The 22,247-nt window shown below is 33.5% G+C and overlaps 1 protein-coding gene across 1 annotated transcript; it reads left to right on the top strand.

Annotated features, from left to right (window-relative positions):
* Window positions 1-2,558: 2,558 nt before the first annotated feature.
* Window positions 2,559-21,608, top strand: LOC113508511 (tetraspanin-2A). The gene is made up of 5 exons (XM_026891591.1): window positions 2,559-2,761; window positions 17,720-17,917; window positions 18,873-19,049; window positions 19,938-20,123; window positions 21,343-21,608. Exons 1-5 carry the CDS (start codon window positions 2,654-2,656, stop codon window positions 21,418-21,420), a joined length of 747 nt encoding a protein of 248 aa, XP_026747392.1. The 5' UTR covers window positions 2,559-2,653; the 3' UTR covers window positions 21,421-21,608.
* The last annotated feature ends 639 nt before the right edge of the window (window positions 21,609-22,247 follow it).

Here is a 22,247-nt window from a genome sequence, read left to right as displayed (position 1 = left end):
TGCCAATGCGGTCGGGAGAATTTGCGTTTTCCTCCCATTCATCCTTGCTCATGTGCACTTGTCCTGAGCCTTAGCGTTTAGATTATTAAACACGTCTAATTAACTAGAATTATAAAAATCTTAAAGTCCGAAAAGTAAAACAATTTAGCAACCCTAACTAAATTGTAACACTCAAGAATCAAAGGTTTTCTAAGTAGTAAATACTTAAATAACTGATACATTTAAAGGAACAAAACCCGAAGTATCTTTTAAGTAAAAAGCAAAACGTTCGAAACAATTCAACAAATTAATATTAATTACGTTTTCCCTTGATCGCCCGCAATTTGTAATTACGTATTTAATTCTCTTGTACCCTCATTAAAATCCTAAATACAAGAAAGGTTTAATCTCTATCAAACAAGTGTCAAAAGTACATTACCTTTTGCTGGGCAATGTCTCAAAATATAACATGATGTCGGTACAGAGAAGAGGATCGAGCATGATTTATTATTTCATTCGCTTCAGATTTGTGTGACAAAGTCACAAGAATATATTCACGTCAGATATTGACATTTCCTTCAATAAGAATCCTATCAAACGACGAAGGATCACAACTTATTACGGCAACAAATGAACCGATACAGTACAATCTTACATGTTTCTTTACAAAGACGTCAATTTTAAGTAGAGCTGTGGAACTACAAGGTGATTTGCCTTTGTCGCCTTTCTGTCTGATAAAGAGGGGGAGGGGGGAGTTTTTGCTATCCTGGGCGTAGTACATTATATTGCTGTAGCAGAATTCATATAAACTACAAGCGACTTCCGCCGCGACGTTCGTTGTCATGGTGAGGAAATGGACCCCAGCCTTGAACGGAAAACTGAGAATTCCTTGTTTCCCCGCAGTCGTGTAAACAATGAACAGGCAAATGATCAATATATTAAGACGTGTATTTATATTCCTTAACGGTGCCATCTCCCGCACCGTTTTCTTTGCCAAATATCTTAGAATTTGCGTGCAACTCTCATTCAAAACCGATTTGGCTCCCGTTACCTAGATAAGCTTTTCAATATTCATCACGTGGCTTGAAAACTTGTTTAAAATATTTTAAACCTAAAATATACATGAGCTATAGCTGGCTTCTATCTTTATGGAGATTAAAATGGTAAACTTCGGTAAACGTTTTAGTTAAGTATAAAATTATGACGTTTTGGGCTAAACGCTTTTGGGTTTTTGTACTCAAATGATGTAGAACCAATTCTCTAGATGTATTTCTTAAAATAACAACACAGTTTTGTAGCCAAAGTATGTTTCTGACTATCAGTGAAGCTTCTGATGTAAGTAGACTATTTTCTTCGTTCGTGTATTAATGGTGGCTCTGAAAAATGATCGTGCTGTTGTCTGTTTGCGCAATATCATCACGTTGTTTACACTTTGGTAACAGTCAGCGGTAAATGTGTTTGTTGTCGGAAATACGATAAAATGTTTTGTAATTTCGCTGTCTTCTGAACTTCTGTTTTTACGAGCTATCCCGAATTTGCTAACTTCAATTTTATAGAAACGTTGAGAGATGTCACTGAATTGTTCATTTTCTTCCACGATTTCATTCTATTTTTCTGGTTTCCAAGTTTTAACCATAGGTATAGATTTTATGGACGGATTCTTTAAATGTGCTGACTCCATTTTATGAGACACTAAATTTTAAAATCGCTTGTTGGAGATTGCTATAAAACTATGAATAATATTACTATCACTAGTCCGGAATACGAGAAAAGCAGATAGTTTTCTCAATTTGAGTCTTTTGCCAAACCCAGTAATGTACCGAGATATAACCTTTTGTTTGTGTAATATTTATAGCCTTGAGATTTTTAAAAACAAAGAAATCATATATTTATGTAGCAAAGTAACTTCGGACAACCGTAGTATTTCAGCTTTTGTCAACGCAGTAAATGTCTCGAAAAGTATTTTTGGATGTCGTAGGTAGGAACACTGTACGAGAATGCTAAAATTTATATCATTGCAAGTGTAAGATTTACAGCGAAACGTTCCGTGCGTGGGGGTTTTCTAAAACGTAGTAGATCTTCCTTATTTATGTTTACAGCTTATACCGGCCGCTTCCATTTCGTATATAGTTTGAATCCGTTTATCGGATTTCGAACACGTTTCGGTCGAATCCCATATCGGTGGACTTGATATATAAGCGTGGTCGGGTACCCTTATAAAATTACCGCTAAGGAAAGAATCGCTACGAATGAGGATACAATAAGAATATTCAAATGGGCGAGATCGTTCTCCTATATGAATATAGAAAGACGTTTATTTATTCGAGAAAAAAATGTCTATTCATCTACTAGATTTCGAATTTTGCCCTTCGAAGAAAATTGGGCTTGTAAGTTTGGAAGGAGAATAGCGGATTGCGATACACCATGACTACAGAGTAGGAATTTACTTAGCCCACTGACAATGACGAACGCGCGTACAACAATACAGGTGTGGCAATTCGTACCATAAGTATTATCTTTCGTACGTTTTTATCTTAGCAAACACAGATAACCTAGCTAACGTTTATCAGGGCTGATAAGTTAGCAGTTACGATTCGATCGAGGTGGTGAATGGACAACACGGTTTTGTGTTGGAGATATATTTGTTTGCAGTGTGAAGTGATTTGAAGTGAAAATGGCCGGCGCTGGAAGGGGCGAAGGGCGGGGACCGGTGACCGGGAAGCTGGAGTCCCAGATCTACTGCATCAAGTACACGCTGTTTTGCTTCAACGTCGTGTTATGGGTGAGTACTGCAAAAACGTCTTTGATCACCATCCTTAAAGCTCATATTTGTGAAATCTTTGCTTGAATATAGCAATGCAGTTACTGTCTTTTGTTTTAAAGTGACCTTTGGACAATTTGAACGAAGAAATAAACCAATATGACTCATGCTTTAGGTACTTCCCAAACAATATCCGCTGTACATTGGATCTGTATTATTATGAACCTTCGAATAAATTAGTACTTATAAGTTTCGAAAGCTGGTATTACTTGACACAATAGGAGGTGTAAATTCGGTTATCATTTAATTATGTATTTGAGTCACAGCGATGGGAATTGATTAGCACGCAACAAACTCGTTCAGTATTGCCAGCTCGCGACATATTTCATGTAACAGTTTAGTAATGTGTAAACAAGGTTTTATGACTCATCGTTTAGAGGCCACACGCGATGCCTTAAATTATTGTGACATGGTCATATTTCTTTAATTCACTCATAAAAGGAATATTTGGTTCAATGTATTTTCGTGCCAATTAACTTAGTCGATTGCGGTCCACGTCTATTTATCTTCCTCCAATGCCTTCATTCACTACAAGAATTCTATATTTGAAAATGTCTAGTGCTAGCACCATGCAGTCTTTAGGTAAGCTATTGTAAAAGCGAGACAAGGCGATACACAGGTTTTGGGTGCGATTTCCTCGCAATAGGTGCGTTGTTTGCATTCACATACCACTTGCACTTTTCTAAACCATATTACGTCCAAAAAATTGTGACGAAAATAAGTTGTAGAAACATCGATAAGGATTGCGAGGAGTTTATAATGGAAATACTTTAAATATGACCTCTGACAGTTCTTATAAGTGAAATCTTTTTCATTTGATAGCGCTGAGTAGATCAAGGTCTTCACACAATTAATTAAATAGCGATTAGTGACCTAAAAAGCGTGTGTTTTTGTTGGCAGTGGTCTAAGTTTACCTATTTAAGGGTGACATAAAGATGATCGCACAATGCCTAGCACGCATGAAATAAATTATTTTTTTAGTCACATTATTTAATGATAATAGTATCATAACGCTGATTTATGTTGTTATTATAAAATAACTTCATCGACGCAAAGATTATTATACTACAAAAATGTATTTAGGTCAATGTGGTTTTGGATAAACGAAATGAGAGCTTACAACTCAATTTCATAGTAAAATAATTGAAGTTGTGGAAACGCATATATTTCCATCTCCCTTCCACTAATGCAACAGTTGTACTTTAAGAAGCAATTCCCATGTTTATACAGTCCGATTCAAACCAATGGGTGCAAATTAATTTGTTACTTTACTATAAATGATAAGAATTTGAAACCCAAAGTTACTAGAAGATAAAAAACATAAAAATAACTCGAACTAAACAGTGTCACGAACATTTAATTCGTATTGATTACAGTGTGATATCGCAGCTAACCTAAAATAAAGGGCCTAGCATAAAGAATGCGTTATCAGTTGATAAGCCTGTCCTGTTTTCCGAGTAGTATGCATGCTGTCATACATGATTCATGAAATTTAATACATTTCATACGATTTTGTTGTCTTCAGTTCCGCTTTTGTTTTGTTCCTGGAAAATCTTTGGATTTGTCATAATTGCATTGTTGAAAACATGTGGAAATGTGATTATTATAAAATGAATAACTGTTATGGGAAGCAATTATTTAAAAAGTATTTTTGAATGTCTAGGTTTACATTGCAGTGTTATTTTGAGTTAACAATCATGTTTTCCTTTTCACAATATTAGGCAGTTAAATATAGTGTTGTCTCTGTTTTGTGAATCTGATATTCTCCTATATTTTAGCAATACGTTCCATTCAGCTGTAGATAAGCATACAAATTCCGAAAACCGTAAACAATTTTTCAAAAAATTAACTTTACAATTTATGTCGCCATTAACAAACCGCTTGTTGAAATAACAGTTATATCAGCAATAAATCAAGACAGTCTAACTCAAGTTCAAACCACAGTTACTTGAAGTATATAATTTACGCAGTCAAGTAACAGACATTAAAGACACGTGGCATAGTCCGCACTAAATCTTGGATTCGTAACTTTGTAATCCGCAACTTGTGCTCAATCAGTGGAGGTATCACGTATCTTGTAACTTGCGAAGCGTTAACAATTGACTGACAAATAATGTTTGATTTTTTATGCCGTTTTTAGAAATAGTTACTTTACTAAGTTTTTCCTGTCTGTGACTAGATAGTATGTCATGTCGTATGTCATGAAGTCATAGTATGTAATAGCTAGACGGATGGGGTTTTAATATTTTTACGTTGCTGTTATCACAAGAATTACTAACATAAGAAGATAAGTTAAGTAACAATTCTTTCGGTTATGGATTTGATAGATGAACATTGAATCCGCAACTTAGTTTCATTGGTACGGAATCTTCAGTAGGTTTAGTGAATCTAACTCACTATTGACCGGTATTGATCTCTATTTTCTTATTAGTATCACGCTGACAAATTTGACAGCAATACTTGTGCAATTTTTTGCTGGTTTCTAGTTAGATTCGCAATGCTCTTGCGATGTTAGTTAGCTGGTAAACTTTCATGCTGTTTATTATAATTTCTCATTAAAGCAGTTAATTTAAAACACACAAATAAAGAACCAGTATAATCGTCTATGGCATGACAGTTTAAAGAAGCTACTGATAATATCTTAAGGTTGTCTAAAGATAAGCTATATTACAAAAGTTTAATCTATTTACGAGTTAATATAGTCACATCATAACATTTTTTTTGTAAGAGCTGGAAGTCAGAATAAAATATACGCAACAAAATAAAAAAAAATTACTACCCTATGTAGAGACGTACCTAAGAAACTTCAGCTTTGATTGGAAGTTGTTAAGTGCTTTCTGATTATGTATACAATACAAGCCTGATTGCGGTTTAATCAATTGTCTAAATATTGAACTGTAAGACAATTTATTTCTAGAATATCTTGGAATACGACTCTATAGATAGAATTCATTGAAATCAGATTTATTCGTCTGGTTTTCATCGTTTCAAGAGCTTAAGTATTTGAAAGTCAACTTGAGTCTATTTTCGTATTTGTTAAGACCGGTTAAGTCAATTCAAATAATTAAGTACGCAATAAACAAGAAAATCAAAACATTGAAAATATTGTTCTTGCATAAGTGTCCTTAATTTTTATAGCATAAGTAACATTTAGCATAAGATGCATAATTTTTGCAACATTTGTAGCTCTTTAAATTATTAACATTATAATTAGGTTTTATTGGTCACAATCACCATGTAGTTGTCTGTAATTTTATAGGATGATTTTGTAAAATACCCAGGCAAAAGATCTAAAACGTGATGTATAACATCAGTATACATTTCTAACGAATTATGCAAACACAATAATTGTTCTTAACACCTGATTTTGCATATAATGCAAATACCTTGCAAATATTTTCCAGATCAAAACAAATGATTTTTGAAATACGTAAACAAACACCTCAATTTCTCTCACTTCTTTTAATGAAACCAGCGCCTTACGTAAAACAATATACAGCCGCAGCACTCGAGCCCGCGTTAATCACCCGAGCTGTTCACTATAAATTGGAGAGCGAGGCAGCGCCAAAAACTGAGTCCTCGCCTTCAAGAGTCACTCAAACCGCACCTGAACACTCGTTAAGGTGTTCCAGCAATAAGAAATAATTGCCGAAGTTACCAACTTGGTATCGAATAATTCGAATAATTGACTTTTGGATTTCAGCCAATGCAAATGCAAGTCGCTCTCGTTGGTTTTGGATTCTGATTAATGATGAAGACTTAAGCGTTTGTACCTGTCTGCGGATTTATGTTCGGTTACTTTGGCGCTCCATGATTGGAAAGCGCTCTAAAGCTAGGAAGTACGTTTGAAATTCTTGATGCAAACTCCATGTTTGAAACTTTCAAATTAATTTCCTTGGATTGGCCCACTATTAGAGTGATGGGTTCTGATTCATAAACGAACATATTCTCTACCTTGGAGTAGTATCCCTTCTGTACCCTGTAACTGTAACTGACTTGAAAACCACCTTAATGGAATCCTATTCCTTCTCCTTAAGTCATGTGAAGGCTATGCTATATGTTAATGTCATTAAATTGCTCATTTATATGTAAAACATGAGCAATGACGTTGATAACGTGCAAAAAATTACTGAACTGGGTTAATACTTGGACTTTAAACCTTGTTTACAATATACAGAGATCTGAGGAGTGAGAAAATCTCATGTTTTACAATATTACAGGATTCTATAAAAACGATAATACTATTTCAGCTACATGCAAGTTTCCAATTTGCTATTTCACAAACAAAATTAACGTCATCAATTAATTTAGTCGCTTTGTAGCTGACATAAATACAGTTCACATACATTGTAGGGCATTATTACAAACATAACGGGTTTAGTGCGACCCAATTGTTCAGCACTTACATAGTACGTAGCAGAGTCTATTAACATACGTAATTGCTGAATGCATTTATCTGCGTTAAATACAGCGGATTAAGCAATTAAACTTAGTCCGGGTTATTGCAAGAAAGTAGAGTTTTATTACTAAGTAGTCGCTTGTTGTTTTTATTGTATGTCAAGTTACTGCAGACCTATGAAGCTTGTATAATATTGTCTTAACTATACCTACCTAGACTTAAAAAAAAAACAACGACTAAGATAAACTTGTTGATGTTTCTTTGGCTCTAAACGACAGTTATTTTACCGGAAAATCAAAGCAATCGGTGAATGTATTTAGAAAGTAGAAAACATAAAAAAAAACAAAATACAAGCAAATTTAGAATATCTTTCTTTTAGAAGTCAGTTGAAAAGGGAATCAAATATTCTTTTGCAGTTCATTTACTATGAAATAAATCGTTCTTATTTGCTCTTAAGTAGACAACTATTCTCAAAAAGTAATTAATTCCTAACTGGTGACTTAACGTTGCAGTTTTTAGGATGTCAAGGTCATACTTGACAGCATCCTCATGAGTTACTACTACGCCCTATTAATATTAGTGCCGTTGTAAATGCGTGACAGCGCTACGTGGCATATAGCGGCGTCTCTTTCTGCAATTCCAGTAATGTTAATTATTTTAGGAGTGAAAGCTGTAGATAAGAAATGTTAACTTCTTAAAAACTTCACAACCATACAATTTGCAAACCGAAGTAAAATGTTGCTTTTATAAATAGTTTCACACCTTCATTAAATAAATAATATTTTTTTTTTTTTTTTTCATTCAAGATAAATTACAAACATGTTTTTTTCTTCTTAATTATAACTTGCATATATTTTGTTCATCACCTAATAAATGCAATATTCCCTGGTACGCGGAAGTGAAGCGATTTGAAGACGCTTTATAATCGTTTCTTGTATAAACACATCAGTGTTCGCCTTGCCTCGTTTTCCTTTTAAATAGGATCGCAATATTAATTAAAGCGTTGAAAAAATAGATCATCTTTTGCTTATATTGCTTTTATTGCGGACCTACGTAATCATAATTTATTTTTATCATGTTATGATAATGATGGTCAGTGAAAATTAATTGAATTTAAGTGTTGGTTACCTTTTGTAATAGTTACAGGACATGTATCTGCTTATTAACCTTTTTTAATAATATCTGGTATCAGCTTATTCAATAAGTGACAAAATAGTGGGGATGGCCCTCATATGTAAGGCTAGATTTTGACAACTGTTAATGGAAATAATTTTACTTAACTGTAATCATTTGTGTTTTGACAAATGTATTTATTTAAAAAGACATGTACATTTGCTTTATGTTGAATTGGTTCATTTATATTTTTTAAGAAAATACCTCTTAATTATTACTCTAGAAGCCTTGCACATTAAAAGCATCTAAAAACCCACATCTTTTACCACAGCCGTTCCCGTATTACCGTCCGTAAAAAGAAGCACATTGGTTTTGATTAATTGAGGTTAAACGAGGTCATTAGTCTAGTCTTCTCATTTGAGGTCACATTAAGGTCGACTGCTAGAAAAGCTAAATGTGGATGAAATAGTGCATTTGATTTTAATTATTGTTCTTTGATCTCGCGACCCAAATATGATAGTCATTGATAGTAGTAAAATATTATTGATGGTTTCTGTGAATTTATTTGCAATGCGATAAGCTGTAGCTGGCTCAGATAGAGTGCGGAAGGCGGAGGACCGGTGTACTTTTGTAACTTAGACGAAACCTATGTCCAGCATTAGACAGTAAAAAGTATAGCTTCTTGATTGACTGTTGAATGAAAAATGTTTTTTTTCATACATAAATTATTATTTCTTACTTTCGTTTTGAGATTTCATTTAAAATCTTCTTACTTAATTCGAAGTTTTTGGACTTAATCGTTTGATTAACTTCAATGTAATTCTATTAGAACTGTATTTTCTGAGTTACTATTTACAGTTTCAAGATAGCGAATTGCAAAATTAGTTCCAATTTAAGGTTCATAGTATCCGCTGTTTTGAACAGTTCAAGTTTGGCTAAGATGAAACTTCCTGAGGCGGTAACAGGCTTTGATAACCTCGCCTGTTTATTTATCAAAAACTTTACAAGTTTCGCCGATGGCCGACGGCCGATATTTGGAGAGATGTAATAGTTTGTAATTAGTCAGAATTTACCGCCCTTTTGGAGAGTAGGTGAAAACTGAAAGGTTCGTGAATTCTGGGTAAGTTAGGATGTTTTGGGACGGCTTTGTGTTTACTGCTAACATAGCATGCTCCACATACGGATAGTCACGTTACCTAATAGCTAACATGCCTAATCTACAACTACTGATCTGGCGTACTTCGGGTTTTAAAATTGAATAATTTAAATAGGCATAAGGAGATTTTCTTTGTATTTGTGTAGGATTATAATTAAATACGGCTTTCACTAGCTAACTGCAAATAACTTAACAAACGAAGTTACCGCGGTCACAGACTAAAACTAGAGGTTCTATTATAATACTTTAAAATTTGTTCTGTTAAAAATCTGTTTTACAAAGAGTCACATTCTTTAATCACTTTACGCAATATTATCGTTAGCTTAACCAGCTTAGCCTATAAAACTTACAAGATTTAATAAAAATATATCTTTGGGATTTTCTTTTTTAAAAGTAATACTAATTTAATTCTTACTTCAATTCTTACTTTAATTTTTGTCTTTTGTCAAAAAAAATACTCTACATTTTATATTGTCAGCTTTACAAATTTAACTTACAAAAGAAAGTTCTTTTGTAAAAGTAATTGTATCATAACAAAAAAATATAAGCACTGTTTAACTATCCCCGTTTAGATATCACTTTTTAAACTGCTCTTAAATAGCTATAAATGATTACAGTTAAATAATGAAATATCATTTCGTGAACAAAGGAAAAACAAACTTAATTCGATGCAATAAGTATTTAATCTCTACATCTAATCCTGATTATTATTTGTTATGTGCAAACACCATTTAAAACATAAATAGCGGTATAGCGGCATTTTTTTTCACACAACGCCATCTAATCTCAAACTAAGCAAAAGCTTGTATTATGAGTACTAGACAACTGATAAACATACATATATATTTCTAAATACATACATAATATAGATAAATTACACCCAGACACAGAACAAATGATCGTGCTCATCACACAAACATTTGTCCTTGGTGGGTATCGAACCTTCGACATCCGGTCAGGCAGGGCCACTAACCACCAGACCAACAGGCCAGTATAAATAAATAGATACTTTAAGAAATTGCCCAAATCTTTGAAAATATTAACCTTATTCTACATTCATAGATTTAAAACGTAAACAACTATAGACTTAGGGTTTGCATAACGACAGACAAATTAAAAGCTTTACACGAACCGGGAAATGAAAAGAAAAACTCGTTCCTCGAATTTTCTACTCAACTTACATCAACTAGTGGAACGTAGAACGAACTAGTCTACTCTTGTTTCGTTAATTGTATGCTGTATACTCACTTTTAAATGTATTTTTTTACTTCAGAAGGAGAGTGAGTTTTATAATGAAAGACATTTAAGGTTCTAAAGATGATGTATTTCTAAATAAATATTAATAATAAAATAGAGGGTCGCGTGATCGTTTTATTGTTTTTCTAAATTGTGCTTAATTTTTTCTAGTTTCTATCTCTATTTTAAAACGTTTTTATATGTTCCCGATAAGCTAGCATGCAGAAATTTTCAGAGTAGCTTCAAACCCAATAACAATGCAAATTACACCTATAAAAACGGATGGACCGATTTTGATACAATTTCATTGGAGTGACATTTAGAAAAGTGGGTTTTTAGATTTTTAAATCTATTAATTCTTTTATCTAGTTAAGCAAGAAGTCAGTCATTTTTGAAATGAAAATAAAACGACTCAACGAAGCAAACTGATCTGTTACTAAAATATATTTATTTTTTGCATGATATCAGCGATCTCTTTTTTTTCACAGCATATCACAATGCAGTACAAACTTTTCATAAAATTCAGAATTTAAAATGGCAGGTACATTACTAAAATAGTTTTAAAATATTTTTGGCGTAAACAAATAAACTGGCTTAAATTTTTATTAAAAACACGTGAGTACAAAATAAAAGAATGCTTCGTCTAGCGTGAAAGAATTTCCCTATTTTTGTAAACCTTTTGTTTCCCGGTTATTGTGATAAAAGGGGCAAACTCTATGATTTTGGGAAGCAAACATTCCTCTTCGCTTTTCCACCATCAAATATTCAGGAACGATAAATATCAATGAATAGTGTTTCCGATTTGACTTACCCCAAACGTTAAAAGAATTGTTTAAGAACTTAAAACGCTGAGACGAATTCATTCAACGGGGAGTTGCGTGGAACAGATAAAACGTACCATATAAGATATTCAAATCCCTTAAGTGCACGTTGCGGTTGAATTGCGAGAAAAAGTCCCATTTTGAAACGTTGTAAAACTCTTTATTATTCCAGCTTTGCAGGTGTCTCGAAGGAGATACAATGGGAACCGGGACTGACGGCTGTTACCGTGGAAAACCGGGACACTGCGACCGAAATAATAGTTTTTTTGCGCTCTATAAAGGTTTGAGCTCGGTCGTGGTTAAGTGTAGACGAAAAATAGGGACGTAATTCTCAGTAGGAAGGTGGTGTGTTGAGTTTCAGGTTTGCTATTTGTTTGCATTTTCAATCATGAATTTCATAATTCTGAGAATATTTTGTACTGTTTGTAAAAGAGTAAAAACGGCAACCTATTACTAAAACTCCGTTGTCAGTCCGTACGTCTATGAACTCTGAGCAGTTGTGCGATCAGTCAAACTTGCACTCGTCGGGTTCTCTTTTGCTAGCTCTACTAACAACCTATTTTGTTCCTTTTTTTTCATTAGTATACCCTTCTATGTTATGATTATCAGAATGGTTATCATAAAACTGATAGTGTTACTGGCATATTGCTGTGGATCACGCGAATTCATTACGAGACACACGATTCCACCTAGAAATAAACTGTTATTGTCATTCCAAGTCAAACAGCAGATATTTCAGAGCACTTTGGTATTAGCAGCGTACATGATATATTCACAATTACTCACTCTCTACTACTACTACTAGAATACGCGACAGCTTGGACGCAGCTCACGATTTAGGACCTCGGTGAGATCCTAAACTAGTCAAGCTAATCTGATAAATACGCGTGAGTAACCGTTATCAAATATCCAAGAAACTTATGTATTTTTCTACGATTCATCCAAAAATCGATAACTGCTTTACCTAATTAATATTCACGTAATAATTTCCAACTCATCACTTACGTAAATATGTTACAAAGTAACGCCATATTCGTACCTAGAACCACTTCTGGCATGAGACCGTGCGCTGCGTGAGTTTTTACGACCCTATAAATTTTTAACGTTCCAAAAATGGCGTCTTTTTACTCTCTAAAAAGAGTAAAACCTGACGTAGTTCTGGCGCGATTACAAAACGTATAACTGAATTCGTTTGTACCTAAATGAATATAAATAATATGAAATTTACATCGTGCCCACGTTTATTACCTTACCGCGGACGACTGTCGCTGTGGCACCATTTTCTGATATAAATACTGTGTTTTTATGTAAATGTCTTTTTAGTGGTCTCTATATTAAGAAAAAAGATTGTTCTGTGGTTGTTTAAGAGGGGTGTTTTGTTGTTTTTCGTTACGTTTCAGATTCTGTTTCATTTTACGATTATAATTTTTTTTTACCTTCTGAATTCCTTGAGACGACGAGTCATTACTCTTAATACACTTTGGGCTAACGGTCAAATAATACTAACGATTTATTTTTCATTTTATATGATGATTTTCTACTTTTCTTTTAAGTAAGCGTAGCGAAACTTTTGTTAAACATTGTTTTTCACAAACACTCAGATTTATTTAACTACGTACGACTATGTGTCTGTCTGAAAAAACAGGTTATGTTCTTATACAATTAATACTCAATTTTTTGTTTGTTTAAAGAATGACCAGATCAAATTGTTAAAACTATATAAATATTAGACGTACATAAATATATATGTACTTTATTGTAATTCCCAAGAACACCAAAGTCAAATTATCGAAATCTGTAAGACTACTTTGTCCTCATAATATATCTGAAAAGAATAGTTTTATGATACAGATAATATGAACCTCCTACAATGTTTTTTATCAGCTTTTTATTATAGCCGTCACATACATTTTCGATACATTCTCAAAGTTTCGTCATAAAAGACCTCATAACATTATTTCTTGAATCAAAATACAGTTCGTTGAAGTCCAACGCACTTACCATAAACTTTTAAGAACACTGACATCGTTGTTGGAGAGAGACGGCGCTACGTGCAGTGTAGAGCGCTGTCTCGCTCTCACAACGAATTTTGTGCTTTTTATTTCACAGTTCAGTTTCGTTATAAAAACTTGTAGTACAGGCCAGAGGACGTATTAATTCAATAAACATTGTCTTGACGCAATTGCTTTCGAACTACAATTGGACCTTGTTATAGCTAACCTATTTTATGGACTAGTTTATAAATAAGATTGTATCTAGTTTATGTGAGTCTAAGTCTAGACCTGCGTATCTATTGAATCTATCTTCTTTAAATGTAGCTAAATCTCGTTTATTTTTCGCTATCTGTTTTATATGTGAAATCATTATTTAGTTAGACCTATGATTTTACTTCAGAAAAAACAGTAATTCAGACAGTAAACCAAAATTCCTCTATTTTTTGTACGTTTTTGGTCTATTCTAAGATAGGTTGCTAGATAATCCTTAAGCCTGTAATCAGTATTCCTTTTCGAAAACACGATTTAAGTTAGAAAACCAAAAAGTAAAATCCGACATCCCAAAAAAATCTAGACATTTTCTCCGCAATTAACTTAGATAATCCAAGAAGATAAAAACTTAAACTGTGAAAGAAGAAACAATTTTGTTGTTCTTAGGCACTTTGTAGATGATCTGTTTCGAAACTTTTTACAATCATGAAGCTTACTTAACTTTTTATCTATTTAAAAAATTCTCACTTAACTTACAGTTGCCTCGAGTTTATGATAGCCAACATACTTTAAGTTTAAGTCTTTAATTAGTTTCTCGCTATTAAAATAGCAGTGAAAAATAACAGTTAAAAAGCTATACTGTTGAGAGGAGTAGTCTATAAACAGCAATGTTCTAATAGTTAGTCGCTTTTACAGATTGGTAATTACCATTGCTTACATTGGCCTTAGTATTCCATATAAATGCAAAATATATCATTTATTTATTAGAAAAATGTCACAAAGGACCTTAATACTTCATTAAACGATGCAACAGTTTACTCACGCGTATTTATCAATATCGCCCGACTAGTTTCGGACTCAACCGGAGTCCTTAATCATGAGCTGACGCGGCGGAGGCGCGTGTCGAACTCGGCTCATTTAATATAATGAATAATTCTCATGATAGTCAATATCAATTTTTAATACTTGTGGCACACACTTAATTAAGATGCACAAACACAGACCAAAAATATTCGTGGATCACACCAAGATTTGTTCTAAGCGAGGATTGAACACGCGACACGTTTCTCCCAGTATGTTTATATCGGTGACCTACACCACTGGGCTATCCAGTCACTGATTCTCGCAACAAACGTACAAGTCAACTTTCCGCGTCATTTGGCGGGATACTAATGGATTGCGAACGTACTGTTGTCTCGACAGCGCTTTTTGCAGACAAAGTATAATGACGCGTGGTTATGCTCCAGTTCTCTGTTCCTCGCTCCTACAGATTGTGTAGACGCCATGTTTGCTAGGACTATGATACCTACCTTAATAGTTTTTAGGGTACCGTTTCTAAAAGAAAAAACGGACTCCTGATTCTAAGGCTCTAATGTCTGTCTATCGGAAGGCTGCATCGTGAACCGTGCAGATAGACAATTATTAGGTAATAGTAGATAGTTGATATTTTCACAGATGACTTCGTTGCTGCTATAACTAAAACCGAAGGTTAAAGAACCGTTGTTGGTACGGTCATGAAAGATTAGATGGATAGAATATTCTTTATTGCAACACGTTACTACAGAATTGGATACAAATGATTATTTTTTCAAATTTCAGTTTCTTCTGCGTCATTCTACGGAACCCAAAGTGTCGCAAATTCGACTCGCACTTGACCATTTTTTCTTCTATCCACACACATCCATTAATCTTTAGTACCTAGTCTCTGAAATATGCTCCTTTTGTAAATAATACATTTACATATTTTCCGAACATTGTATACTTATTCATGTCTGTTCCTTTCGCAAATAACAAGATAATGTTAATAAGAAACTGTTTTCTTTCTGGCCTGAAAATAAAAAATATTCAGTGAAGTATATATTTATAGTTCAGAAACACTGTTTTCCACGACTGGGCACATACCTCGCTAAATCTCTGCATGATTTAGTACCCTGGGCCACTTGGAACCAGCCCACGTGGCCGATCACGGTCGCGCTGTCCATCAGCTGGTTCCCCCGCCCTTGTATGGTACCCTACTCTCAGAGGCCACTGTACTGCCGGGAGGCTGACGTGACACGACCAATCCCATTTTAGCCTGGCATCATTTCTTCCAAATTATATATTACGCAAAATTAATAAGTTTTCACTAGGAGTAATTCTTTTATTTAAACAACCGACCAATTTCATCACGTCCCATGAGCAAACACAAACAAAATAACAAAGAAGGTTAAATATTGTTAAAGTTTGAATAAGTAACACTGTCACGGGATACATGCGGCCAAATTTGTTTTACTTACTGGATGATAAAAGGCCTGACGCGGCGTCGACGCGACGGAGAAAGGAAACAAGTTCGTTTGGACATATGGAGACAAAACGAACGTACGAATAGCAAAACAAGTGTAAGCGTTTGTTTCCCGTCTATTGAACCCGTCCCGTCCCCTTTCGTCCTGTTCACGTACAGTGTGCAATAACCTAATGTGAATGAAGTTTGATTTCAATTCGGACCGAATGTTTGTACTGTTATCAAACTTGTCTGTCGGCAAATGTTCTGCGCTTAGAGGTATTTCCACCGCATCTAGTGCGGGCTAAGTAACAGCGCAGGAACGTATTTGTCTCGCAAATAAAACATAACTCAAAACATTCTCTCAACGAAAATTACACAAATCATAAACAAACATTAAATAATTATCATTAATATCTTAGCAACGCAACAAAGTAGAGTCGTAAACTCGAAATTACTGTTTCGATAACATCGATCGCCTACATTGTGTAAATAACATCTCTATCTTGTACACAGATATATGTAGGTAGGGTAAATATTACTCAGACAATAGCCCCTGGCTTTATCTCTGGCTATTTGGAAGACAAAAACACGGCTATTATAAGAAAGCCTGTGATCTGTGGATCTTACTGGCTTCGTCTAAAGGTTGACGACTCCCCCCAGCATTAATGAGATTGTAAAACTTTTAGATCGCAACTTATCTATTGCTTGTTTTATCTTAGTTTTATCGGAATATTAGAACGATGCGTATTACTTAAGTTTTGTTTTTATTGATAGTTTTGTTCGTTTGATGTTTCTTGTTAAGATTTATGTTATGTTGGTCACTATTTATAACATAGTATTGTACTTATAACATAAGTATTGCAGTTAAATTTAATAATATTATCATTCATGAAAAGCGAATTACCTATTTTGGAATCAGAGAGATTTTTGCGCAGATTTTTTTTTAAAGATTCTTTTACTTCTCTAGTAAATACTAGGCATCTAACAATTCTACCATTGTTCTTTACCACAATACCGTTGTAGCTATTAGAAGTTGAAACAGCTAATACCCCTGTACCATTATCACACACTATGAATAATAAACATAACATTCTTGACAAGTGCTTCAGTGAATGTGTGTTGGTAACGACTCAAACAGAACGCTGCAAAAGGGTTTAGCACCGTGGTAAAGGGCAATGAAATGTTAGTGCTCTATTTCTTGGAAACTTCTTTAACTGTGTTTACTTAACCAGAAACAGAATTAATTATATTGCGGTTGTTATTCAAATTGCATTACAGGTTTTAGTATCGAATGTTGAAATTTATGTTTAAAATTAAATGAAATATTATGTTATTAACCAACCTCAATAATATGCTTGTTTTCACTTCACTATCATTTCGTAGAACCGAGTTTTACAAATTTATAAACTTGTAAAATAATTTAATAACTATAGAATTATATATTTTACATAAAACCATTTGAACTTGTTAAGATTATCTCCAGTAATAATTACTTGAATTAAATTGACAAAAAATATATTTTTTTTGTTTTAAAGTACTGACACAAAAAGTCGTACAATGCAGATTACAGAGCCGAAAATAATTTATTAAATAACAATAACATTACACGTATTACAGTTATGATATACATGATATGTATGTATATAATTAAGTGTGTGTATAATTTGTATGTCTTTATCTAAAACACAAAGATTTTTCCTCTAAGCTTGAACGTTTTTCTGTTCCAGTTGTTCGGCGTCTCCATATTCGCTCTGTGCCTCTGGATTTGCGTTGAACCAGGATTTAACGAGTGGATGAAGATCTTAGAGCTCCAGAAATACTTTATCGGAGTCTACATCATCCTTATTGCGTCTCTTGGTATCATGGTCGTGGCTTTCCTTGGTTGCGGATCAGCTCTCATGGAAAATGTTAAACTATTGTATGCGGTAAGTTTTAGAAAATTATGTATTTTTCACTTATTTCGATATTGTGTGGCAGGTTTTATAATGAGTTTTTATAAGTTCGAATGGTAAGTAATGAAATTGGAACCCAATAGTTTTTAACGAAAATTATTTTTTCTCGTCCTTAGTCGTAGTCTCCTTGCTAATACTAATTTGTTACGAATATGTATCAGATTAGTTATTTGTCTTTAAAACTATTTTGTTTCGCACATAATAATTATTACAACAAAAAAAAGTAATTCCCAACCAAATATGGAAAGAGAAATATTATGTATGAAGGGGCCAACCTCTATAATAAGCTACCTAAAGACATAAAAGAAATCAAATCGTCAAATATTTATAAGAAAACGTTAAAGAAATATATATTAAACGAGAGTACACTACCAGTAGAATAAAAAAAAAAAATAAAAAAAATAAAAAAAAAAATCACAATAATAGTAAATAATGATTGTCCTCATTTCAACAAACATAAAACGTACGCATGTAAATGTATAAATTAATATTACTAACTCATAACAACAATAATGTATAAATCGGTTAATTTCTGCACTGTGTCGTAGGCCTTAGTAAACACGCAACATCTATTAAATTGTACCCTACCCTCATCGCACTTTTGTGGTATTTCTTGAATGTAACCTACCTTCTTCTAATTTGTTTGCTGTTTTATTTAATTGTCGTGCTTAATGTATTTATATTATGTGAAAGTACTTTGTGATGTTAGTTTTAAGATACATTCTTTTTTTTGTTATAGTTTTTATCTACGCTTGCTGGTGGATAAATTGCTTTGCACTAACATATGTTTTCTCTATAAGTGAATTTGTAATTCTTTTGAGAAATAAAATATCTTTAACCGTAATTCCATTACCTCACCTTACCTTACATTTTCCAAATAATCTCTGTAGAAAAACCTTCATATAATCAATCCATCTTTTTTTTTCAGTATATAGCATCACAAATAGCTATATTTGTGTTCGGCTTAATCGGTGCTTGCGTTGTTCTGGACTTCTCCACCTATGACTCTAGCATCCAGCCTCTCATCAGGGATGTTATCGTGCGATTGATGAACAACCCTCAACACGAAGGTAGCCGGGAGATCCTTAGGATGGTGCAAGAAGGAGTAAGTACTGCAGTGTTTTTTGAAGAACGTACCCAATGGGTAAAAACACAACTACCCTATTATTAAGGCCGTCTGTCATGTGTACGTCGTGCCATTGTATGCAAATATGGGTGAAGAATTTTTCCGGCAATTTGTTTTTCTTAAGCCAATTATCAGGGAATTCTCACCTGTCGTTAGTCTGATTCAAAATTGACTCAGCAAAAAAGACCATATTATTATAAGTAGTCATATAACTATTATAAAACCGATTACCAACTAACCTAAACCAAATCTACAAATACATCACACATTTTTTACATCTCTCGATTGTTTTCAAAAATAGGATGTAGGCTGTGATTTTTCTCTCGTCAAGCTTTGACTAGAAAAACGTATTACAAAACCAGAACATCTAACGAAGCAAACACCGAAACGCATTCGTCGAACGGAGAGCAAACGAACCCGTCGATATACGGCATCAGGGTCTTCTATCAATTTAAACTCAAACTCAAAATCAATGAATTGATAGTACTTGGGTCTCACGTGTAACTGTAACCTTGTTAACAGACATAGCTGAAAAACCAATCTTTAAAAAGCGTACCTACAGTACTATTATGACATACCCGTGTTCGGACCTGGAGTCCATTACCTTTGAGAGAAGGAAAACGAGATATCAAATTTCAGTGTAAAGCAGCTCTCTTTTGAATTTGTATAAAGTTGCATTTTAGACAACTACTTAAAGAACTCTTTTTTTTTAATTTTAGCAGACCAAACCAGACTATCCCTTTTAGTATTTCGATACTAAAATTTGTCGAGTTTTTTTTTATTTTCGACTGAACGAGGACATCTGTACGATGAGGCTGAAATTATTATTGTTTAAGTCACATTTTAATAATAAGAATATTTTTCTAGATTGGATGCTGCGGTGCTGATGGTTCAATGGACTACATCAACATGAACAAGCCTCTACCCTCCGAATGCCGCGACTCCGTCACCGGTAACGCTTACTTCCACGGCTGTGTTGACGAGCTGACCTGGTACCTTGAAGGCAAGACCGGATGGTTGGCTGGCATCGTGCTTGCTTCCTGCATGATTTCTGTAAGTACTGAATTTAAGGCAAAAGTGTACTCTGAAATAGTGAATCTAAATCTTTGGGAAATATTCAAAAAAGTATTGCCAAAATATTTCGTTTTAACAGTTTTTGCTTTTGCCAGCTAAAAGAAGAAGAAATTACGTATTACCTATTTTATGGATCTCACATTGAGGGTAAATTGCAACAAATTATGACTATTTATTGCGATTTGACATTAGACTACTCACTAATGCCTTAAGAACGTTAATTAAATTTCAAAGTGAAAAAGACAGATAAAGAAGCAAGAGTCATACTTTATAGAACTTATAAAATAAAAGACGCTGACATCTAGTCTTAAATAATGTACTCGTAAAACCGAAATATCCAGGACACGCCGGTCGTTACATCATAATGAGTTTCGAGCATCTTAACTACGAGAGGTGGAATTGCGCTGACATTATATAATTATATTAACATAACAGTTTCCAGAAAGTTCCATAGTGTTATTACACCAGAATACTCAACTGGGGTAAATAAGTTTAAATATTCTTCGGTTCTGTGACCTGGTATTTTATGTTAAAAGCTTCTTACTTGTTAGTAGGATTATAGCAAACACAGGTCTTTATAAAATTGTCTGTAATTACTGATTTAAATATTCAAACGACGTATGTAGTATGACGTAATTAGTTAATTGATCGGTCACATCTGAAAATGAAATTGAATTTTCTTGGCATTATCGATCAACGAATACTCGAACATAATTAAAACGGTAAGGTTTTTTTCACTTTTTTAAGTTTGTTGGTTCTGTCAACGTTGACATGTATTATGTATGTAGGACAAGCTATTACAAAACTGTTAATATAAAAAAAAACTATTATGGACTTTTGGCCAGTGATTTTGTTGGATTAGATGGCAAAGCGACTAGCGCGTCGAGCCACGATTGAGGTTCGAGTCCTATCTGAATTTTGAATGTTTCGCTGTATTAATTTGAAATGGTTGTTTCTGCATATTAAACTATAAACATAATGTTTTAAAGGTTAAGAATTACTTTATACTAATAAACTTTCATAACCTGAAGCTTCTATATCATAGTTTGAATCGGTTATAACCGTGAAATACTGAAATGTGATAAAACATCTATAGAGTTTAACTATATTATTATGCAGTAACTAATGCATAATAAACACCAGACCACCAGACAAACGCTCAAATCACAAGTATTTTATAAATTAATATCTTTTACAGGTTGTGAATGCAGTCATGTCAATGGTCCTCATCCAAGCCGTCAAGAAAGAAGAAGAGGAGGCTACCATATACAAATAGACATAGAAACTAACACAATAAGCAATTAATTTTGTTATATTAATGCTTAAGTAAATATTTTTTTAAATAATAACTTGACAGAACAAAGACAGCTGTTTGAAAACATCCACCGTGTTTAAGTTAGGTATAACTTAGATTTTAATTTGATGTAACCTTTTGTTTTTAAATAAATTTTATTTTTACGGCCATTCGTTTTCGTTTTAGTTGAATTAATTAATCTGATGTTAGTGTAATGTTTATTATGATTAAGTTAAATCTATTCGCTACTTTGTATTCGTAGATAATTTAATTAGGTTTAGATTAGAATTTGTTTACTTAGATTTTAATAAAGTGTCACAGTGTCTTATTAATTGGACAATAAATAACTAGTGCTATTTAATATTTATCGTCAAAGATTTATTTATTTAGAAAGGTTTAAGTTAAAATTGACGAAGACCTTTCAAAAATATTCAAATGAAGAAGCTACAAGTAACTTCAAAACATTTATTTCATTTTTAAGATTGGTGTGTGAATATTCTGTAAATGTATCCAATGACATCGAAATAAAATTAAAAAGAAGTGTCTTGTGCGTAAAAATTAAATCTACAATTTCATACAGTGTAAGCATTTTGTAGGGTCCCGTACTGAAAGGGTGAAAACATTACCCTATGATTGAGTATTCGTCCTTTTGTTACCATGCTGGACCTCGTGACTTGTTTCGAGGCTATAACAACAAATACTATTTGTTGACATCAAGTCATGGCCATATATTTTATGTATCACATATTTTTGTGCATATTATTTTATCTTTGTGAGGTTAACAATGACAAGCCAACCAACGTCGCGAG

This window comes from Trichoplusia ni, chromosome 2 (assembly GCF_003590095.1).
Source record: "Trichoplusia ni isolate ovarian cell line Hi5 chromosome 2, tn1, whole genome shotgun sequence".
Taxonomy (NCBI): domain Eukaryota; kingdom Metazoa; phylum Arthropoda; class Insecta; order Lepidoptera; family Noctuidae; genus Trichoplusia; species Trichoplusia ni.
The sequence above is the reverse complement of the archived record's forward strand: the minus strand, read 5'-3'. Positions and strand labels throughout refer to the sequence as shown.